General features: G+C 42.3%; 2 protein-coding genes across 8 annotated transcripts in view; one reads left to right on the top strand and one right to left on the bottom strand.

The window, feature by feature from the left end:
* Rprd1b (regulation of nuclear pre-mRNA domain containing 1B) overlaps window positions 1-12276 on the bottom strand; it is a 52056-nt gene extending 39780 nt beyond the window's left edge. For 4 of the 7 annotated variants that reach the window (XM_090352337.1, XM_090352338.1, XM_090352340.1 and 1 more), the window contains exons 1-2: window positions 11850-12276; window positions 1558-1687 (exon numbers count right to left, since the gene is read on the bottom strand). In XM_090352337.1, coding sequence (XP_090208463.1) covers window positions 1558-1687; window positions 11850-12000 — 281 coding nt within the window. In that variant the 5' untranslated portion in view covers window positions 12001-12276. Of the gene's footprint in view, window positions 1-1557; window positions 1688-11442; window positions 11499-11849 lie in introns of those variants that run through there. The other 3 variants (XM_090352343.1, XM_090352341.1, XM_090352342.1) reach the window with 3 other exon arrangements.
* Window positions 12277-12292: 16 nt separating this feature from the next.
* Window positions 12293-19618, top strand: part of Tti1 (TELO2 interacting protein 1) — a 54577-nt gene continuing 47251 nt past the window's right edge. Inside the window, exon 1 of the mRNA XM_090352713.1 lies at window positions 12293-12584. The gene's annotated coding sequence lies outside the window, so the exon portion shown is untranslated. The remainder of the gene's footprint in view (window positions 12585-19618) is intronic.

The following is a 19618-nucleotide window of genomic DNA, read 5'->3' as shown; positions in this document are numbered from 1 at the left end:
CTACTAAGGAGGCTGAGATCTTAGGATCTTAGTTTGAAGCCAGCCTCAGTCGACAAAAACACCAAGATTCTTATCTCCGATTATTCATCAAAGAGCTAGAAGATATGACTCAAGTGGTACAGAGCCATCCATGAGCAATGAAACCAAGTGAAATGAAAGCACATGACCCAGAATTCAAGCCCTAGTGCCAGCATAAATAAGTAAGTAAATATCCATCTTACCAAATATTTACTGAAACCCTACTGTGCCAGGGCAGATCACAATGTCACCCAACTCCTATCACACCAAGTACATCAAGGCTATATAAGTGGTATTTTCTCTATAGTCATGTAACTTAGCAGCTCTGTGCCAGACACTTTACTAGGTATTTTTCATATTGCAAAAAAGAAAAAAAGGGAAATAGCCCTTACCTTCATGGATTATAATCTAGTATATTACAATGGATGAACAAAGAACGTGGGCCAAGCATTGTATTACGTACTTTTCAACATATTTAACTTCAAAATAACTAATGAGACATAAAAGGGGTGCATCAACCCCTTTAAACTGATTAGGAAACTGAGCCCATAGTTAAGTAATACATCAGTTAAGTAATACATCAACTCAGACAGTGTTTCAGACAGAGCCAGTATCAAAAAAATTGTGAACTAAATTTCATCAGAACAACTCTGTCTCTCTTTTCAGAGAGCTACCCTAGTAATCTGTTAAGAGATTATTCTGTTTTAAGAATTTAGTAATTTTTAAGTTAATAACACATTCTATTTCAAGACTCATGCTCATCAAAAGAATAGATAGCGGCATAAGCAACCAACAACCCCATGTCTAGGAACTAAACATCTTTTTTTTCTAATTTTCTTCCTTGAAACTTTAAATATACCAGACTTGATTTCACATTCGTGGCCTTTTATCTAAACCTTAGATTCTAAAGTAACTGAATATGCTAGTCTCCGTTTCACCCTTTCCACTTTCCTTTGCAAAGATCTGTTTACTTATAAACATAATAGCTTAGTGAAAAAGTTTTTCCTTGTTCTACCTGGGACCCTAACTAGTACCTATAAAATGCTATTGTTTTAAAATAAACGGTGATTCCTAAAGATTAATATAATGTATGCTTTGTATATCAGCTGTGTGGGTACTTGATGCTCTAGTCCTCTCTGCCACAACACACAATTATAGCAGAATGTCTACACTACTAATTACAGTTTTGTCATTACAGATGTGACACTATTTTTAGTAAACCAGACAAGAACCCATTCAGGAGGAAGTAAACAAGAAGCATAAGTAACTAATTTCCCCCACATACTGCTAAGCTTTGTTTTTGATCATAAGCTACTGAGACAACTCAGCCAAGCCAAACAAAAAACTATACTCAATACATAGTTGATCTTTAATGCACCAAAAACATTTATATGCCTGAGGTTTTTCTTAATGGTCCAACAAAACTTAAAATTATGGTTTGGATTTCCACAACACTCTAAAGTATGAAGTTGTCAATTTATAAAGGCTTCCATAAAAAAGTGAAGTTAATGTAAAACAAAACAAAAAGACACAACATACCTGGCAACATGAGAAAATGCATCCACAAGGACAGATTCAAATTCTCTAGTAAACTCAGGTCCTTTCCTTTTACTGTTTTGGATGACATCATTTGCTAAGTACAGAAAAGTAAGCTTCCTGTTTGATTTGGCTAGAAAAGAAGAAAAAGGATAATTTAACTATACACCACAGAAATTCTTTATTTACAATTCTTATGTGCTTGGGTACTCTTGAAGAACATTAAGATAAGCATTGTCTACTGTGTCCAAGTAGATATGTTTAAACAAAACAATGTACTGACAGAGCAAGTTTAGGAATAAAATTTTGAAAGACGGGGGAAAAAAAGAATAGGTCAACCTCATTTCAGTTATTTTAACCTAGAAAACTGACAAATACAGAAAGAAGGAAGAAAGGAGGGTGAGAAAGAGATGATGATGATGACGATGATGACGATGATGATGATGATGATAGCAGGGAGCCAGAGGTTCAAACTTGTGCTTATAGCTACTCAGAAGGCTGAGATCTGAGGATCCACCTGGGCAGAAAAGTCTATGAGACTTATACCAATTAGCCACTAAAAAAGTTATAAGTGTAGCTGGGGCTCATGTGGTAGAGCATAGTCTTGCACAAAAAAATCTCAGCACTCAGGCCCCAAAACTGGCAAAGAAGAAAAGAGGAGGAAGGGGGCCGGGAGTTTGGCCTCTTAGTGGTAGAGTGCTTGCCTAGCATGCACAGACCTGGGTTCAATTCCTTGGTACCACATACATAGAAAAGAGCCAGAAGTGATGCTCAAGTGGTAGAGCTCTAGCCTTGAGAAAGCTCAAGGACAGTGCTCAGACCCTGAGTTTAAGGCCCAGGATTGGCCTTAAAAAGGAGGAAGGAGGAGAGATTTCAAACCAGGTAAGGAAGCTCATGACTGTAATCTAAGTTACTCAAGAGATGATATAGTTCAGAGAGACAGATGTCTAGACCCCATCTCAACCAATAAAAGCTGGTAGAGAGAGAGTGTTGCATACCTGTCATTCAGCTACACAGAAAGTATAAATAGGAGGACAGAAGTCCATAAGCTTGAGATTCTTTTTGGAAAGTAAATGGACTGAGGGCACAACTTAAGTTGGTACAGTACTTGTCTGGTGAAGTGGTATAGGGCTTACCTAATGAGCTCCATGACTGGAGTTCAAACACCAGATGGTGGGGAAGAAAGGCAAAATGGCCTAGAACATGGCTCAAAATTTGAGTCGAGTGTCAAGTGCAGTGAAAGTGTCAGTGCCAAGTGCCAGTGCAAGACCCCAAACTGAAACCAAACTTCTGGGGAAAAAAAATCCTAAATGAAAATTCCTAAAGGACAGTCAATATTAATGTTAGATCCAAGACTCATGTATCATGCTGCAACAATAAATACTTCTAAGGCAATTTTAGTTATCAAATGTTCCAGAATGAAAGAGTTACGTTTCCACTGGGAGCATGGTCTATTGGTAGAGTGCTAGCCTAGTATTCACAAAGCCCTGGGTTTCCTCTGTACACATATACAGAAAAAGCCAGATCATGTGGCTCAAGTGGTAGAGAAAGCTCAAGAACAGTGTCCAAGCCCTGACTGGCAAGAAAAAAAAAAGAGGAAAAAAGAAAAGAAAGCTATATGTTTCAAAATTAAAAAGATTCTTCTAAGTTATACTGAGAATCTCTTTAGTACTCCAACAATAACAGCCAACAATATCAACATTATAATCCAGCAGAAACCTCTGCATGTACCAATGGATGCTCATCTCAAATACAAATACACATCAATGCTATATCAATATTGAAAATTTACACACACCTGAGTCTGGATATACAAAATTATGGCTCCCACAGAAACCATAATTCTTCTTTATTATACATACAAAATGTAGTATTTCCTACTACTCTGTATGGTATCATATATTAAACCATCAAAACCTCAGGCAGTAAGTCTGAGTTACAGTTGCTGGGGGAACACCACTGAATTCTCTGACTTCCATGCATAGTACTTCTCAACTGTAAAGTTATATTACTACCATTTTGATAATAGTTTTCTTCTTAGAGAAATAAGTAAGAGCGTATTTAAATATTTCAAGACACTATTTTCTCCAATCCTAAATTATCTGAGAAACCTGAGTAGGCTAGATGCCAACTTTCACACCCCTGAACAACTAGCCTTGTTCCACTGTTTTTAGAAACCATTTGTTTCTTTTTAAATGCACACAGCATACACAAGTTCTTATGGGCAGGCATAAGGTCTGACATTTTAAAATATAGCCACGGGACAGGAGTTTGGCTTAGTGGTAGAGTACTTGCCTAGCATGCATGAAGACCCGGGTTCAATTCCTCAGTGCCATACACATAGAAAAAAAAAAAAAAAAAAAAAAAAAGCTGGAAATGGTGCTGTGGCTCAAGTGGTAGAGCTCTAGCCTTGAAAAAGCCCAAGGATAATGCTTAGACCCTGAGTTCAAACCCCGGAACTCACAAAAATAAAATAGAGCCACAAGTTAAAAACAAGATTTTTAAAGTATATGATAGTTAAAGTGTATCTTTAATTGTTCACAAAAATAAATATGGATGTCCTGAGTTATGGTAGCTTCTAATAATAGCCTAGTTTAATGACAAACTGATAATAATGGAAAAGTGGACCACCTTTACTATTCTAATTATCATTCAAAGGCAGGATAAAAATATTAATAATTACAATACTTTACTATGGTTACAAAGATATTCTGGAAAAGACTTGTTTTTTTCTTTCTCCTTTTTTGTGTCAGAACTCAAGCCCTGGATACTGTGAACTCTTCAGCTCAAGGCTAGTGCTCTACCACTATGAGCTACAGTGCCACTTTAGTTTTCTGGTGGTTAACTGGCCATAAGAGTCTCATAGACTTTCAAACTTTCGTGCTGGGCTGGCTTTGAACTGCGATCCTCTGATCTCACCCTCCTGCGTAGTTAGGCTTACAGGCGTGAGCCACCAGCGCTGGCCTGAGATCTTTTTTTGTTCAAGATTAGAGCTCGGGGCCGGAGTTTGGCCTAGTGGTAGAATGCTTGCCTAGTATGCACGAAGACAGTACACAGAAAAAAGCCAGAAGCGGTGCTGAGGCTCAAGTGGTGGAGCTCTGGCCTTAAGAAAGCCCAAGGACAGTGCTCAGGCCCTGAGCCCAGGACTGGCAAAAAAAAAAAAAAAAAAAAAATGACTAGAGCTCTACCACTTTGAACCAAGTGATACTTCTGGTTTTCTGGTGGCTAACTGGAGATAAAAGTCTCACAACTAGCTGGGCGCGGTGGCTCTCGCTTGTGATCCTAGCTATTCAGGAAGCTGAAATCATGATTCAAAGCTAGCTGAAGGATCTGAGACTCTTATCTCCAATTAACCACTAGAAAATGGGAAGTGGAGGTTAGCTTAAGGGTAGGGTGATAGAGCTCAGGGACAGTTCCCAGGCCCAGGGGTAGGGAGGTAGCCTTGAGCTGAAGAGCTTAGGGATAGCGCCCAGGCAGAGTTTGAAGTTCGAGCCCCATGACTCACCAAAAATAAACAAACAAACAAACCTCACAACTTTCCTGCCTGGGCTGGCTTTGAACCATGATTCTCACATCTCAGCTTCCTAAGTAGATAGCAGGCATGTTCTACTGGCACCTAGCTAAAACCTCTTTTTTAAGTAAATGTTCTTTGCACTCGCAGTAAGTGAAGCAACCAAGTCCATCATGCCATAAAAACAAATTAAAATTAACAACATTCAAGACATCATACATTTGCCAGACCAGCGGACCCACACACTACTTGGGAGAGATCAAAATTATTGCATATTAAGCTAGGGAGTCTTCTATCTCAACCAAAAAGTCAGGTGTGATGGCACATCTATGCCTTTGGTAGCAACATCACAGGAGGCCACAGCAGGAAGATGGCAGTCTAAGACCTCCCTAGACAAAAAGTGAGACCCTATGTAAAAAATAACCAAAAATGAAAAACAAACAAGGGGTCCGATACATTTTCAGTATCACATAATATCTAAAAGATTGGATAGTCATGATTTTCATGCCAATTATCATAATTTCCAAGCTCAATGGGTTTTATTTTAAAAAACAAAGAAACAAACAACAACAAAAAAACACCTTCCGGCCAGGAGTTTGGCCTAGTGGTTAAAGTGCTTGCCTAGCATGCATGAAGACCCGGGTTCGATTTGTTGGTACCACATATATAGAAAAAAAAGCCGGAAGTGGTGCTGAGGCTCAAGTGGTAGAGTTCTAGCCTTGAGAAAGTCCAAGGACAGGGCTCAGGCCCTGAGCTCAAGCCCAGGACTGGCAAAAAAAAACAAAAAACAAAACAAAAAAAAACACCTTCCACTTTGACCATCTGCAACATAAAGCAGGGATAGGCCAAAGTCCTGGAGAACTAAAATGCACAATCAACACACACAAACATATATATGCAAACCTTTCTATAATCACTACGACAAAACAGATCCTTCCAGGCCCTACTTATGCCCATGTCAAACTGGTAGAACTAGTTGTTGAGCAAAATTAAATCAACTAGCTAATCAAAAATTTTCATTTGTTTGGCTGCTTTGATGTCCTAAAAAAAAAATCTAGGGTAAATTTGGGGGAAAGACCTATATACTTACATTTAGGCCACAATACAAAGCATCATTAAAAATTAGTCATCTAAGATAAGAGAATTGAATACCAAAGTTTCCATAAAGGGGAGAAGTTCTTTGGTGCCTAAACAGATAAATTAAGAATAATTCCTAGAAAATGACACATCAGAAACAAAAGAAAAAGTACTAAGGAAAAAGAATTTTTTGTCAATCTCATAAATATTTCAGTGGTTTCTTAGTGACAGCCTGTGAACACCAAGAAAGAAAAAATGACTTTGGGACTGGGAGTGTGACCTAGTGGTAGAGTGCTTGCCTAGCATGCATGAAGCCCTAGGTTTGATTCCTCAGTACCACATACACAGAAAATGCCAGAAGTGGTTCTGTGGCTCAAGTGGTATAGTGCTAACTTTGAGAAAGCTCAAAGATAGTGCCCTAACTTCAAGCCCCAGAACTGGCAAAAAAAAAAAAAAAAAAAAAGGAGAAGAAGAAAGGAAGGGAGGGGGGAAAAGAAAAAAGAAAGAAAAATGATACTAATGTCCACTTACAAAGGCTCAGAGGCTCAGAGTGGTTGTGAATCTATGAAGCTAGCCAGTTCCCATTTTAATATGGGAGCACTGTCAATTCAAGGGATCAAAAGAGAACGAAGTCTGGATATTAGAGGAAGATGCCTCTTACTGCTTGGCAAAGAATTCCCCAGCTCTGCAGTACTCAGTATAGAAACCATCAGTATTTGTGGCCATTCAACACTTGACTTGGAGTAAGTAACATTTATGAGCTGAATTTTCAACTGAATTCATGTAAAACTTCAGTTTCTCAGTCACACATTCTAAGTGTTCAATAGCAGGCAATCTTGCTGGAAAGCACAAATTAACATTGGGATTGTCAATCATATTAGAGTGCTATTTAAACCTTTTACTCACACATGAAAAACCACAATTTAACTCCTAACCTATATTTTAACTGTATAATAGGCACTGTGCTAAATACTGTTACATTACAGAGAACCCAAAAACAACTGTCTCCTTCAAAACATAAGAAAGAAGAGTAAGGAAGAAGTAAGTGTTCTACTGGTATGATAGGGTTAGACAGTAACCGAGCTGAATGAAAATGATGGGTTTCACAGACCTATGGCCACCTACTCTTCGATAAGGAAGCCAAAAAAATAGGATGGAAGAAAGACAGCATCTGTAGAAAATTGGTTAAGTATCTGAAAACTAAAGTTAGATCCTTATATATCACCTTGCACCAGAATCAATTCCAAATGGATCAAAGACCTTGAGGTAAAAGCAGATATCCTGAAAACAAAACAGGAAGGAATAGGAGAAATGCTAGGGTACGTTAGCACAGGTCAAAACATTCTTAATAAAGACCCAGAAACAAGGCAGGCGTGGTGGCTCGCACCTGTAATCCTAGCTACTCAGGAGGCTGAGATCTAAGGATCAAGGTTCAAAGCCAGGCTGGGCACAAAAGGACATGAGACTATTATCTCCAATTAACCTCGAAAAAAGGTAGTGGGGACTGGCTCAAGGGTAGGGCAATAGCCTTGAGCTGAAGAGCTCAGGGACATCACTGAGGTGAATTCAAGCTCCATGACTCACCAAAAAATAAAACAACAACAACAAAAAAATACTGAACAAATCAAAGAAAGGCTGGACAAGTGGGATTGCATTAAACTGCAGAGCTTCAGCAGAGCAAAGGGCATAGCTATCAAGATAGACAGAAAACTCACAGATTGGGAGATCTTCACTAGCCATACAACAGACCAGGGCCTCATATCTAAAATATATGTAGAACTCAAAAAATTAAATCTCCCAAAAACAAATTTCCAAAGAAACAACTACTCCATTAACAAGTGGGCCAAAGACTTAGAAACTTCTTTGAAGAAGAAATAAGAATGGCCAATAGACATACGAAGAACTACTAAACATCTCTGGCTATAAGAAATGCAAATCAAAACAACACTGAGATTCTACCTCACCCCAGTTAGAATGGCCATCATCAAGAAATCCAATAATAACAGATGCTGGAGGAGATGTGGCTAAAAGAGAATGCTACTACATTGTTGGTGGGTGTGTAAACTTGTTCAACTACTCTGGAGTATGGAAGTTCCTCAAAAGACTAAACATAGAGCTCTCCTATGACCCAGCAATCCCACATTTGAGCATTTACTCAAATGACCTCAAACAAGCCATACTAAAGATACCAGCACAATCATGTTCATGACAGCATTATTTACCATAGCTAATCTAGATGCCTCTTAGATGAATGGATCAAGAAAATGTGGTATACACACAATGGAATTCTATGCTTCCATCAGAAATAATGACAACATCTTATTCATAAGGAAATGGAAAGACTTGGGAAAAATCATATTAAGTAAAGTAAGCCAAACCCAAAGAAACACAGACTCCATGGTTTCCTTCATTTGTAATAATTAGTATAAGTCTAGGATATAGTCCTAGAAGAGGCTCGCAATAGCTCAATAGCTATGTACATATGACCATAGAAGATGATGCTAAGCAAAAATGAACTCCAAGATATGGAAACAAGGTTCTTCCTCTGTTATTTGTAATGCACTATGCGAAGTTATCTCTTTTTTCTTTCTTTTTTCCTTTGTTTTATCCCCTGTGGTCACTGTATATGATTTTGGGATCCCTGTCTTGTACATATGTTTGAATGAATTGGGGAAGGGTTGGGAAACAACAAAATGGTGAGACAAAGGTTGAACCAATGCAACAGTGATGTATACAGTATATTGGAAATGAACTTTACAATTTGGGCCAGGAGGGATAGCCTAGTGGTAGCGTGCTAGCCTAGCATGCATGAAGCCCTGGGTTCGATTCCTCAGTACCACATACACAGAAAAAGCTGGAAATGGAGTTGTGGCTCAAGTGGCAGAACACTAGCTCTGAGCAAAAAAGTGTCCAAGGACAGTGCCCAGGCCTGGAGATCAGTCCCCAGGACTGGCAAATTAAATAAATAAACAAACAATTTGGTAGGGGCCGGGAGTTTGGAGTAGTGGTAAGAGTGCCTGCCTAGCATGCACAAAGACCCTGGTTCGACTCCTCGGTACCAAATACATAGAAAAAAAGCTGGAAATGGTGCTGTGGCTCAAGTGGTAGAGCTCTAGCCTTGAAAAAGTCCAAGGACAGTGCTCAGGCCCTGAGCTCAAACCCAGGACTGGCATAAATAAATAAATAAACAATAAATAAATAACTTGGGGATGGGGGGGAAGGGAAAGTGAGGAAAAAAATAAAGGGGTAACAATGTTCCACAAATGTACATGGGGTCTGGAGTTTGGCCTAGTGGTAGAATGCTTGCCTAGCATGCATAAAAACCTGGGTTCAATTCCTCAGTACCACATACATAGGGGAAAAAAAAGTGCTGTGGCTCAAGTGGTAAAATGCTAGCCTTGAGAAAGCCCAAGGACAGTGCTCAGGCCCTGAACTCAAATATAGGACTGGCAAAAAAAAAAAAAAAAGGCCGGGAGTTTGGCCTAGTGGTTAAAGTGCTTGCCTAGCATGCATGAAGACCCGGGTTCGATTCCTCGGTACCACATACATAGAAAAAAAAGCCGGAAGTGGTGCTGAGGCTCAAGTGGTAGAGCTCTAGCCTTGAGAAAGTCCAAGGACAGTGCTCAAGCCCTGAGCTCAAGCCCAGGACTGGCCAAAAAAAAAAAAAAAAAGTACTCATCAACTTAAGTATGTAACTGTAACCCCTCTGTAACCTTGACAATATAATTTTTTTAAATGATGGGTTTGATGACCACCTTAACTTAAGTGCACCAAGGCACCAGGTACCTTTAAAAGCCCATTTTTGCTGGGCACTGGTGGCTCATTCCTGTGATCCTAGCTACTCAAGAGGTACAGATCTGAGGATCACACTTAAAAGCCAGCCCGGGGAAGGAAAGTCTGTGAGAATCTTATCTCCAATTAACCACCAGAAAACCAGAAGTAGCACTGTGGTTCAGAGTGGTAGAAGGCCATCCTAAAACAGAAAAGCCCAGGTACAGCACCCAGGGACAAATCCCAAGACCGCCCCCTACCCCCCCCCAAAAAAGCCCCCATCTTGCATCAGTTTGGGCTCAAGTCGCAGCTATATATGCCACGTAATCTTACTGTTATCTCTTACCTTGTCATTATAAGTTGAAGATAGTAAGTTAATACTGCCTATTTTTAAAGTAAGACTACTGCTTCACAAGAGAACTGGAGATGGGCCTTGACAATGTAAAGATGACCAGTCCTACCAGAGAGGATTTTGCCAAGTATCAATCCCTCTATTTTTTTTTACATACTTTTCAATATTTGTTACAAATATTTATTTGAATGGTGTAGAGGAGTAAATGATGCCTGCAGGTGGCTCTAGAAGCTCCAAGCTCTACTTCTCAACTGAGGGAATCCCTATCTCCCTTCAGTGTTATCATAGTGGGAGGGGGAGGAGGCTCTGTCATAAAACCAGACTTGGGTCTCCTAAAATGATTCTGGGGTTTGGTGTCTGCTAGCCTAATGTAGCCTGAGCCTCAATAGTTAATGGGCCTTGAAAAATCCCAATTAGCCACTTCATCTCCCATTGTACACGAGGTATGTAGAACAGCTCTGCGCTTCATTTCTTCAGACTTCTGTCCTGATGGAACCTATCAGAACAGTAGGTGCCCATCTTTCCCTACCAAGCTGTAAGTAACTTGAAGCAAAGACTACACTTCACATCGAACCATCAACAGCTCTATCTCATCATGATTTATCACATACCTACTTTGACCTGGGCCACCCAGTGTGCCTGTGCCAGATAATTTGCTAAACTGTTCATTTGCAATGTCCTGTTTACTTCTCACCACAATGTTTTATTTGAACCTCAAGTTTTCCCTGCCTGTAAAGTTCTTATTTGGAAAGGCTCTGAGTATTAAAAAAAACAAAACAAAACAAAACCCTTGTGTTTAAGGTTCCTGGGCATCTGGCACATAATAAAGGCTCAGTAAATATCAATAGCCACCCTATCCATTTTTGATAGAAACTAAGGAACGGCCAGGTTAAGTTGCTGGGATAAGTGGCAAAGACAGCCTAACTTTCAAGGTACTACTAAGGGTCTAACACTGAGCTTGGCACTCGCAGGCTGAAGTCAATGAATGTCAGGTCCTGAGTAAGGCTTCTATATAAAGGAGCTGTATGAGGCTACTGTCCGGAGGGCTGAGTGTAACGACATACACCAAGGTCTAAGCACACTGATGGGCAAGGAGGAAAATCTTTCGTTGGCAGTTATTCAGGTCTCTGTTACACAGATGAGAAAACAGAGGCGCGGGGGCAATGCAGAAACTCACTCAGCTGGGTGAGTGGCTGAACCAGGACTGGACCCAGCAGTCTGACCAGAGGCCACAAGGTTCTTCCTCCGAAATGCTCAGCACTAGGGCCTAGCACACAACAGGCGAGGGCCCTGAACGCAGCCGAGATCGCAACAGCGGCCAAAGTGAGGGGAAGCCCGAGAGGAAAGTAACTTGACAAAAGAAAAGTCTGGGCATCGGAGAGCCCTGGGTCGATCGAGCCTCGAAAGCCTCAACACCTTCCCCGGGGCTTCAGGTGCCCTCTCGGGAATATGGGGGACGGGAGGGGAGGGAGAGGTCAGAACCTCGTCCGGCAAAGCCAGGCTCCGGTACAAGGCTGGGGAGGTGGGGGGACGGAGGCTCAGTGACCCCCGGACAGGGGCCGAGGAGGGCAGGGGGGAACTCACCTTTCCGCAGCTCGCGGTGCCACACGGACACGATGGGTCCCGCGTGCTTGCGGTGGTGGATGAGCCACAGGGACAGGGTCTGCACGCTCTGCTGCGAGTTGCTCAGCTCCGAGAGCTTCTTCTCCAGCGCCGACTCGGAGAAGGAAGACATAGTGGCGGTGCGGTGGATACAGCCCGGCGAGGAGCGGCCTGGGGGGCCGCCCAGTGCGACGGGAAGGACGACCGCGGCCGGCCCGGGCCTCGCCTGACGGACCGCGGGACGCCCGGCTGACTGACAGACAGCGGGGGGCGGGGGGCGCGGAGGGGGCAGGGATGGATCTCCGCAGTAACAGCCGCCCGCGCCGCCGCCACAAGATGGCCACCCGACCTCTCACCCCGCCGCGAGAGCGGGGTCAAAGGACAAGAGCCAGAGTTTCCAGCCCTCTGCCCCCCCCCCCCGAGAGGTCTCAATATTATAGGCGGGGGAAAAACGTCCTTGTGGAGGCAGCGGCCTCTCGGAATCACGCGCAAACCTCTTCCACACACACAGACCTCGGGAACGGGCCCAGTCCTTCGGGGCCCCAAAATGCGCTTGGAGCGCCCGCGTCCGCGCGCCTGCGCAGTGGGCCTCCTCGAGACCCTTTCTCCCGCTCCCGAAGAACTTTTCTGGCGCGCGGTGCGGCGCGCCACTTAGTGCGTCACTTCCGGCGGGGGTCCAGGAGGCGGGAGAGTGAAGGAAATAAACGGGAAGACGAGGTAAGGGAAGCGTGGCGTGAGTTAAGAGGGACTCCAACGGCTGGGATCGCTCAGAGGGAAACCCTGAGGAGACCCTGAGGCTGAGAGGTCGTCATCTGGGTAGGGAAAGGGGGCTTCCTCCCTCCTGTGGCTGGCCCGAGCCCGCGGTTAGCCTCCAAGTGGGACCTGCTCTCTGGTCGCCCCTCTTGAAAGCTGAGTTTTGGTTCTTTCAAGACACCCACGTGTCCTTTTCGCGCCTCCACCCAAAAATGACGCCCCTTCTACCTCACCCGATGAGCCCCTAACCCGCCGCAGGACCACCCGTTCGTGGGCAGTTCTGATTTTTAGTCTGTGACAACGTCCTCTTCATGAAAAACATTCTTAGGCCTTTGGCTCCCAATTTTTTTTTTTTTTCATTCAGAGATTAACGTTCTTCTTTCCCTTCCCAAAGCGCCTGTTACTTGAAACTCATAAGCCCTTGTCCTTTAAAAAAAAAAAAAAGTTTTAAATTCAGGTTATCAAGTAAGCAGAGGTTTCCAGTTGCTATGGGATTAATGGTACGGAGTGCTTGTAGATCTAATAGTTTTTAAAATTTCTTGATCAGCGTTGAAATTACAGGCTGCGGCCCACCCCATTTGAGAAAACATTCTGCCGATTGATGACTGGTTTGTTCTTATTGCACAGTATTGGAGTTGTTTGCTTACATGCCCCTGCCCCTCCTGCAAAATAGAATATTCATAATGACAGCTAATGAGAGGTTGCTCTGTGCTATTCACTGGTTTCACATAGTGACTCATTTGAGCCTCACCACGAAGCTGTGAAGTGGGTATTACATACATCCATCTGGTTACATTCTCCTTACTTTCAAATGATGAAAATGAAGGTCAACGATTACTTTACTATCAAGAACACTTAGCTAGCTGGTGCGGGTGGTTCAGAGCCAGCCCCGGCATAAAAGGACCTGAGACTCTTATCTCCAGTTAACCTCTAGAAAGTGGGAAAGTGGAGTTTGAGCAGTAGCGTTGAACTGAAGAGTTCGGGGACAACGCCCAGGCCCTGGAGTAGAATGGTAGTCTTGAGCTGATAAGCTCTGGGACAGCACCCAGGCTGAGGTCAAGCCCCATGACCCACAAAAACAAACAAACAAAACAACAAAAAACAAACACATAGCTAACATTTAATGAAAGAGGCTACATTTAGCCACCTTTTTGACTCCAGGACCTGATACTGAACTGATTGAGAGAATTAATGGAAGGGAGGTGAATTGCTATCTAGTCAAAATTGTAAGCTGGACCTTCTAAGTCTTCATCTAGACTGTCTTTTAGTATTAACACTGCTAGGTATTGGAGCACTTTTATGCCAAATTGTGTGTAATTCAGCACATTGCATACTTTTTAAAATCTTTACACAGCCTTGGAAGAAGCTATAAGCTACTCTTCCAGGTATGGGAAATACAACTTCAGACACCTGTAGGTAACACTCATGCCTGTAATCCTAGCTACTCAGGAGACTGAGATCTGAGGATCGAGGTTCAAACCGAGCCCAGGTGCTGAAGTGACTCTTATCTCCAATCTACCAGAAAACCAGAAGTGGCGCTGTGGCTCCAGGGGTCGGGTGGTAGTCTTGAGCTGAAGAGCTCAGGGACAACGCCTAGGCCCAGAGGTAGTGTGGTAGCCTTGAATTGAAGAGCTCAGGGACAGTATCTAGGCCCAGAGTTCAAGCCCCACAACTGACATACACACACACACAAGGTGAATCCATTGAATAGTTAGGAGTGAAGACATAATGTCATGACTGTTATGTAGAAAATAGTTGTGATAAAAGGCAGACAGAAAGACTTAATTTTTTAGCTGTTGTAATAACTAGGAGAAAGAAAGACTTAAACCAGAGTTGTATCAGTGGAGATTGTAAGAGCAGGATTGATTCTGGGGTTATCATGGAGGAAGAGGTAACAGATTTGCTGACAGATTGGGTGTGCAAGAGAAACAAGAGTTTGGATAGCCCCAAGGGTGTTAGCCTAAACAACCATGATTTTAAGTTGCAGAAACAGCAGAAGTCTAGTTGAAAATATGGATTCAAGAAGTGTCACTACTGGGCACCCGTGGCTCACGCCTGTATCCTAACTACTCGGGAGGCTGAGATCTTAGTATCTCAGTTCAAAGCCAGCCCTGGCATTAAAGTCTGTGAGACTCTTACTTCTAATTAGTTGCCAGAAAACTGGAAGTGACACTGTGGCTCAAGTGTTAGAGTGCTAACCTTGAGCTGAAGAGCCCATGGACAATGCCCAGGCCCAGAGTTCAAGCCCCGTGACCAAAAAAAAAAAAAAAAGAGTCACAACTCAGTATTCTGAGGAACTGGTTCTAGGATACCACCACTTCCACCATACATATACGCCACAAATGCTAAACTTCTACTAATGCACAAGGATCATAAAATGACATGATGTTTGTGTGTACCCTGCACAGATCCTCTTATATACTTAAAATCGTCTATAGGCCATAATACCTAATAAGTATATTTATATAAAAGTTTAGGTCTTTGTGCAATATATTATTGCTTAAGCATTATAGAAAAAAAAAACAGCTTGAATGTTCAGTACAGTTTCAGGTTGTTTGCAGGTTTTGGGTTGTTTTTTTTTTTTTGCCTGTCCTAGGATTTGGACTCAGAGCTGATCACTGTCCTTGGGCTTTCCTCAAGGCTAGCACATTACCACTTGAGCCACAGCATCACTTCCAGCTTTTCTATGTATGTGGTACCAAGGTCCAGGTCTTCGTACATGCTAGGCAAGCATTCTGCCACTAGACCAAACTCATGGCCCAAGATTTCTTTTTTTTTTGGGGGGGGGGGCTGGTCATGGGGATTGAACTCAGGGCCTGAAACTGTTCTGAGCAGGGCTAGCACTCTACACTTTGAGCTACAGCATCACTTCCTGTTTCCTGTCTAGTGGTTTATCTGGAGATAAGAGTGTTTGGACTTTCCTTCCCTCGACTAGCTTTTTTTTTTTTTTTTTTTTTAATGGGGCTTGAATTCGGCCTGGGCACTGTCCCTGAGCTCTACCACCTACCCTTAAGCCAACCTCCACTTCCCATTTTCTAGAGGTTAACTGGAGATAAGAGTCTCAGGTCCTTTTGTGCCTGGGCTGGCTTTGAACCTTGATCCTCAGGATCTCAGCCTTCTGAGTAGCTAGGATTATAGGCGTGAGCCACTGTGCTGGCATCCGGCATCCTCCTCCCTCCTCGACTAGCTTGGAACTGAGATCCTCAGATCTCATCCTCCAGAGTAGCTAGATTATAGGCGTGAGTCACCAGTGCTTAGCTTTCTCTTTTTGTAGAAGAGATTGTGCAGAGTTGGTATTAATTCTTGAAATGTTCAGTAGAATTTGTCAAGAAAACTACCTGGACTGCAGACTTTTTTTTTTATTCTGAAGGATTTTTAAATAACTTGACTTCCTTAGAAATTACAAGGCTACATAAGCAATCTTTCCTATAAGGTGCAATCATTTGTGCTTTAACCATTTTGTCTGTGCTAGGGTTGGATGGGGTCTGAGTGTCTTCCATGGCTTCCTGTGTTGTAACCTTCATTGTGAGGATTGAGGGGCATATAATGAACCTTTGGGAATTAAAATTAGATAAGGGTAATTAAGATGGAGTCCCCGTGTTGATAAAGACTAGACAGATATACAAATGAAGAGGGTGACTTGTGAGAGTGGCCTGTGAGTCCTTGTACAGCAGTACCTTGTAAGGGATAGCTGGGAGCAAGGATCACCAGTAGGGCTGGTGGGGGATGGAATTCCTGTTTGACTACTTAACTGAAGCTTGGGAGCATGCCTACAACAATCTCCTGAGAGGGGAAGTCTAAGCTTCTTGGTCAGCCTATGTTGATGTGGATGGGACTTTCCTTGAGTGTTTGGCTACAGCAGAACAGTGGTTATCCAGTGGTGAGGTCTGGCTCGCATGCGGTGATGGCATCTTTTAGTAACTGCTGTGTCTTCTGGCCTATGCTCGTATGCTCGAGCAGCCATTCTGTGGTTTGTGGGCCTCCCACACCAACATATCCTTTCCTTCCCTTTTCCCTTCATGAGAGCTTTTTTTTTTTTTTTTTTTTTTTTTTTGTCATTCATGGGGCTTGAACTCAGTACTCTTTTGCTCAAGGCTAGCACTCTACCACTTGGGGCCACAGCGTTACTTCCAGCTTTCTAGAGGTTAATATGGAAATAAGAATGTCCATATGTGATTCTCAGAGCTCAGCCTAATGAATAGCTACCAGCTACCAGCACCTGGCTTTTCCCTCCTTCTGAAAACATTTCATCTCTGTGTGATACAATAAGTACCTTTGTGGTTCACCATCACATCCTTCACGTGTGTGTAAATTGTAATACCATATCTGTTTGTCTTTATCACCTGATGCAGGGGTACCACATAGTCTATCCATGTAACAAAGCAGGAGCAGGCAGGGTGTAGCTTGTCTAGTGGAGTGAGTTTGTTTATACTACCCAATGGCTGGTCTCTACTGCCATGTCTTCTCAAGACCACATAGAGGTGAGTAGACTGAACTTGAAAGGTTTAGATGGCTGCCCATTAGCAGACAAGAGTTGTTTATTCATGTTTATGTTTATTCAGCTACTAGCTGAACTCCTAATCTTTTATTTGTTCCACATGCCTCATCCCCAGCACCATTTTCTGAGCCAGGAACCACCCCCCCTCCATATTAGTTATATAAACATCAAACTTGGCAAGAAGTACCACTTTAAATAATCAGGGTTGCACTTTTCACCAGTAGAATCTAGGACTCCTAAGGCTCTAAATCTCAAAACAATTCCTTCTGTAATTGACATATTGTCACACAAGTGCGATTTCATGGCCATCCCATAAAGCTATATGATTGCCTTTTATAGTCATATCAAAGTAGCAATGTGTTATACTGTCTCCCTTACAGAAATCTGGTTTATATACTTCTAAGCCTAAACCTATTTTTTAGAAAATCACTGATTGTGATACATCTCCATCTGGACAGTCTTCCATTGGAAGAATATACCATACTTTATTCACATTACTGTAGGTGAACATTGGAGTAGCTTCCATTTTAGGGTGACAGTGGATGCTGTTTTCTTGAACACATCACATCTACTGAAAAACATGCATTTCTGTTGAGTGAGATGGCTAGGTCATAGAACATGAGTGTGGTCACCTGTATAATAATAGATTCTGCCAAAATATTTTCCAAAAATAATTTGATCAATTTTAGTTCCACCAGCATTACATTAGAGTTATGGTGGCTTTAGATCTTTGCCAATGCTAATATTTTCCTTTCCTTGCCTATTTTTTTTCTTTTTAAATTTAACCCTTATAGTGGTTGTGTGGGTTATTTCACTGTGGATTTTAATTGCGTTTTTCTGACTAATAATGTTGAACATCCTTTCATTTTTTTGTTGGCATTTTGACATCCTTCATGATATATCTGTTCAAGTCCTCCGTGTGCCTGTTATATGTCTGTCTTCATGATGTATTTTTTGTTGTTTGGTATTTTTTGTTATTGTTGGTGGTGGTAGTCATGGGGCTTGAACTCTGGGCCTGCACACTGTCCCTGAGCTCTTCAGCTCAGGGCTACCCCTTTACCACTTGAGCCACAACGCCACTTCCAGTTTTCTGGTGGTTAATTGGAGCTGAGTCTCATGGACTTTAGGGCCTGGGCTGGCTTTGAACCACAACCTTCAGATCTCAGCCTCCTGAGTAGCTAGAATTACAGTCATGAGCCACTGGTGCCCGGCTTTCATGATGTATTTTAAGCTGTTTTAAATATTCTGAATATGAATGCTTTATCAAATTTACAGCAAATAGCACCTCTCAATTTGAGGGTCACTTTTTTTACTCTCTTAATAGTAGGTTTTTGTTGTTGTTGTTGTTGGTGGTGGTGGTGGTGGTGGTGGTAGTGAGGTTTGAACTCTGGGCCTGGGTGTTATCCTTAAGTTCTTACGCTCAAGGCTAGTGCTCCACCACTTGATCCACAGAACCACTTCCAGTTTTTTCTGCATATGTGTTACCGAGGAATCCAACCTGGGGCTTCGTGCATGCTAGGCAAGCACTCTACCACTAGGCCACACTCCTGGCCCAAATGTGTATTTTAATAAACAGTTGGGGCTGGGACCAGCCAGGGTCAAAAGTTAGCAAGACCCAATCTCAATCATCAAATCAGGTGTGTCATGTTTCTCACCATTACTCGTGTAAATATAGGTAGGAAATTGCAGTGTGAGCCAAGAACATGAGACTTAACTAAAGCAAAATGGAATTGGATTAGGACTTGGTTCAAATGGTAGAACGCCTGCCTAGCAAGAACAAAGCACTTGGGTTCAAATTCCAGAAATTGGGAACGACATCATGTTCACATAATTTACTAATGGTGCATTTTTAAAAGTATTGTTAATCTCTTATTGTGTCTAATTTATTTAACTTTATCATGTGTATATGTAGGGGAAAAAAAACAGTGCTGGGTATTAGTGGCTCAAGCCTGTAATCCTAGCTACTCAGGAGGCTGAGATCTGAGGATCATGGTTCAAAGCCAGCCCAGGCAGGAAATTCTGTGAGACTCTTAGCTCCAATTAACCACCTGAAAACCAGAAGTAAACTCTTGTATGTGTGGTAATATTCATTCTCCCTTAATCTTAATGCACATTATACCAGGCTTACACCTGTGATCCTCAAAGCCAGTCTGGTCAGTCTGTGAGATTCTTATCTCCAGTTAATCACCAAAAAGCACAAAGTGGAGCTGTGATTCAAGTGGTAGAATGCTAGCTTTGAGTGAAAAGCTCAGGCCCTCAGTTCAAGCCTCAGGGTCAGCACATGTGCGCATGTGCACACACACGGACATACACGCACACACACGCATATACACTAACATACTTGTATAGAGATTTTTATCTTGAAATCAAATCATGATTTCAGGTTTCCCAATTTCATTCATATTTTTCAGAATTTTTAACTATTTTAGGTCCTTTTTCATTTCATAACCATTCTATAATCTGCCAGTTAATCACCTGAAAAGCAGAAGTGGTAGAGCAC

Source organism: Megascapheus bottae, chromosome 18, assembly GCF_031878675.1.
Source record: "Megascapheus bottae isolate mThoBot1 chromosome 18, mThoBot2.hap1, whole genome shotgun sequence".
Lineage (NCBI taxonomy): Eukaryota > Metazoa > Chordata > Mammalia > Rodentia > Geomyidae > Megascapheus > Megascapheus bottae.
This window is presented reverse-complemented; position numbering and strand designations above follow the sequence as displayed.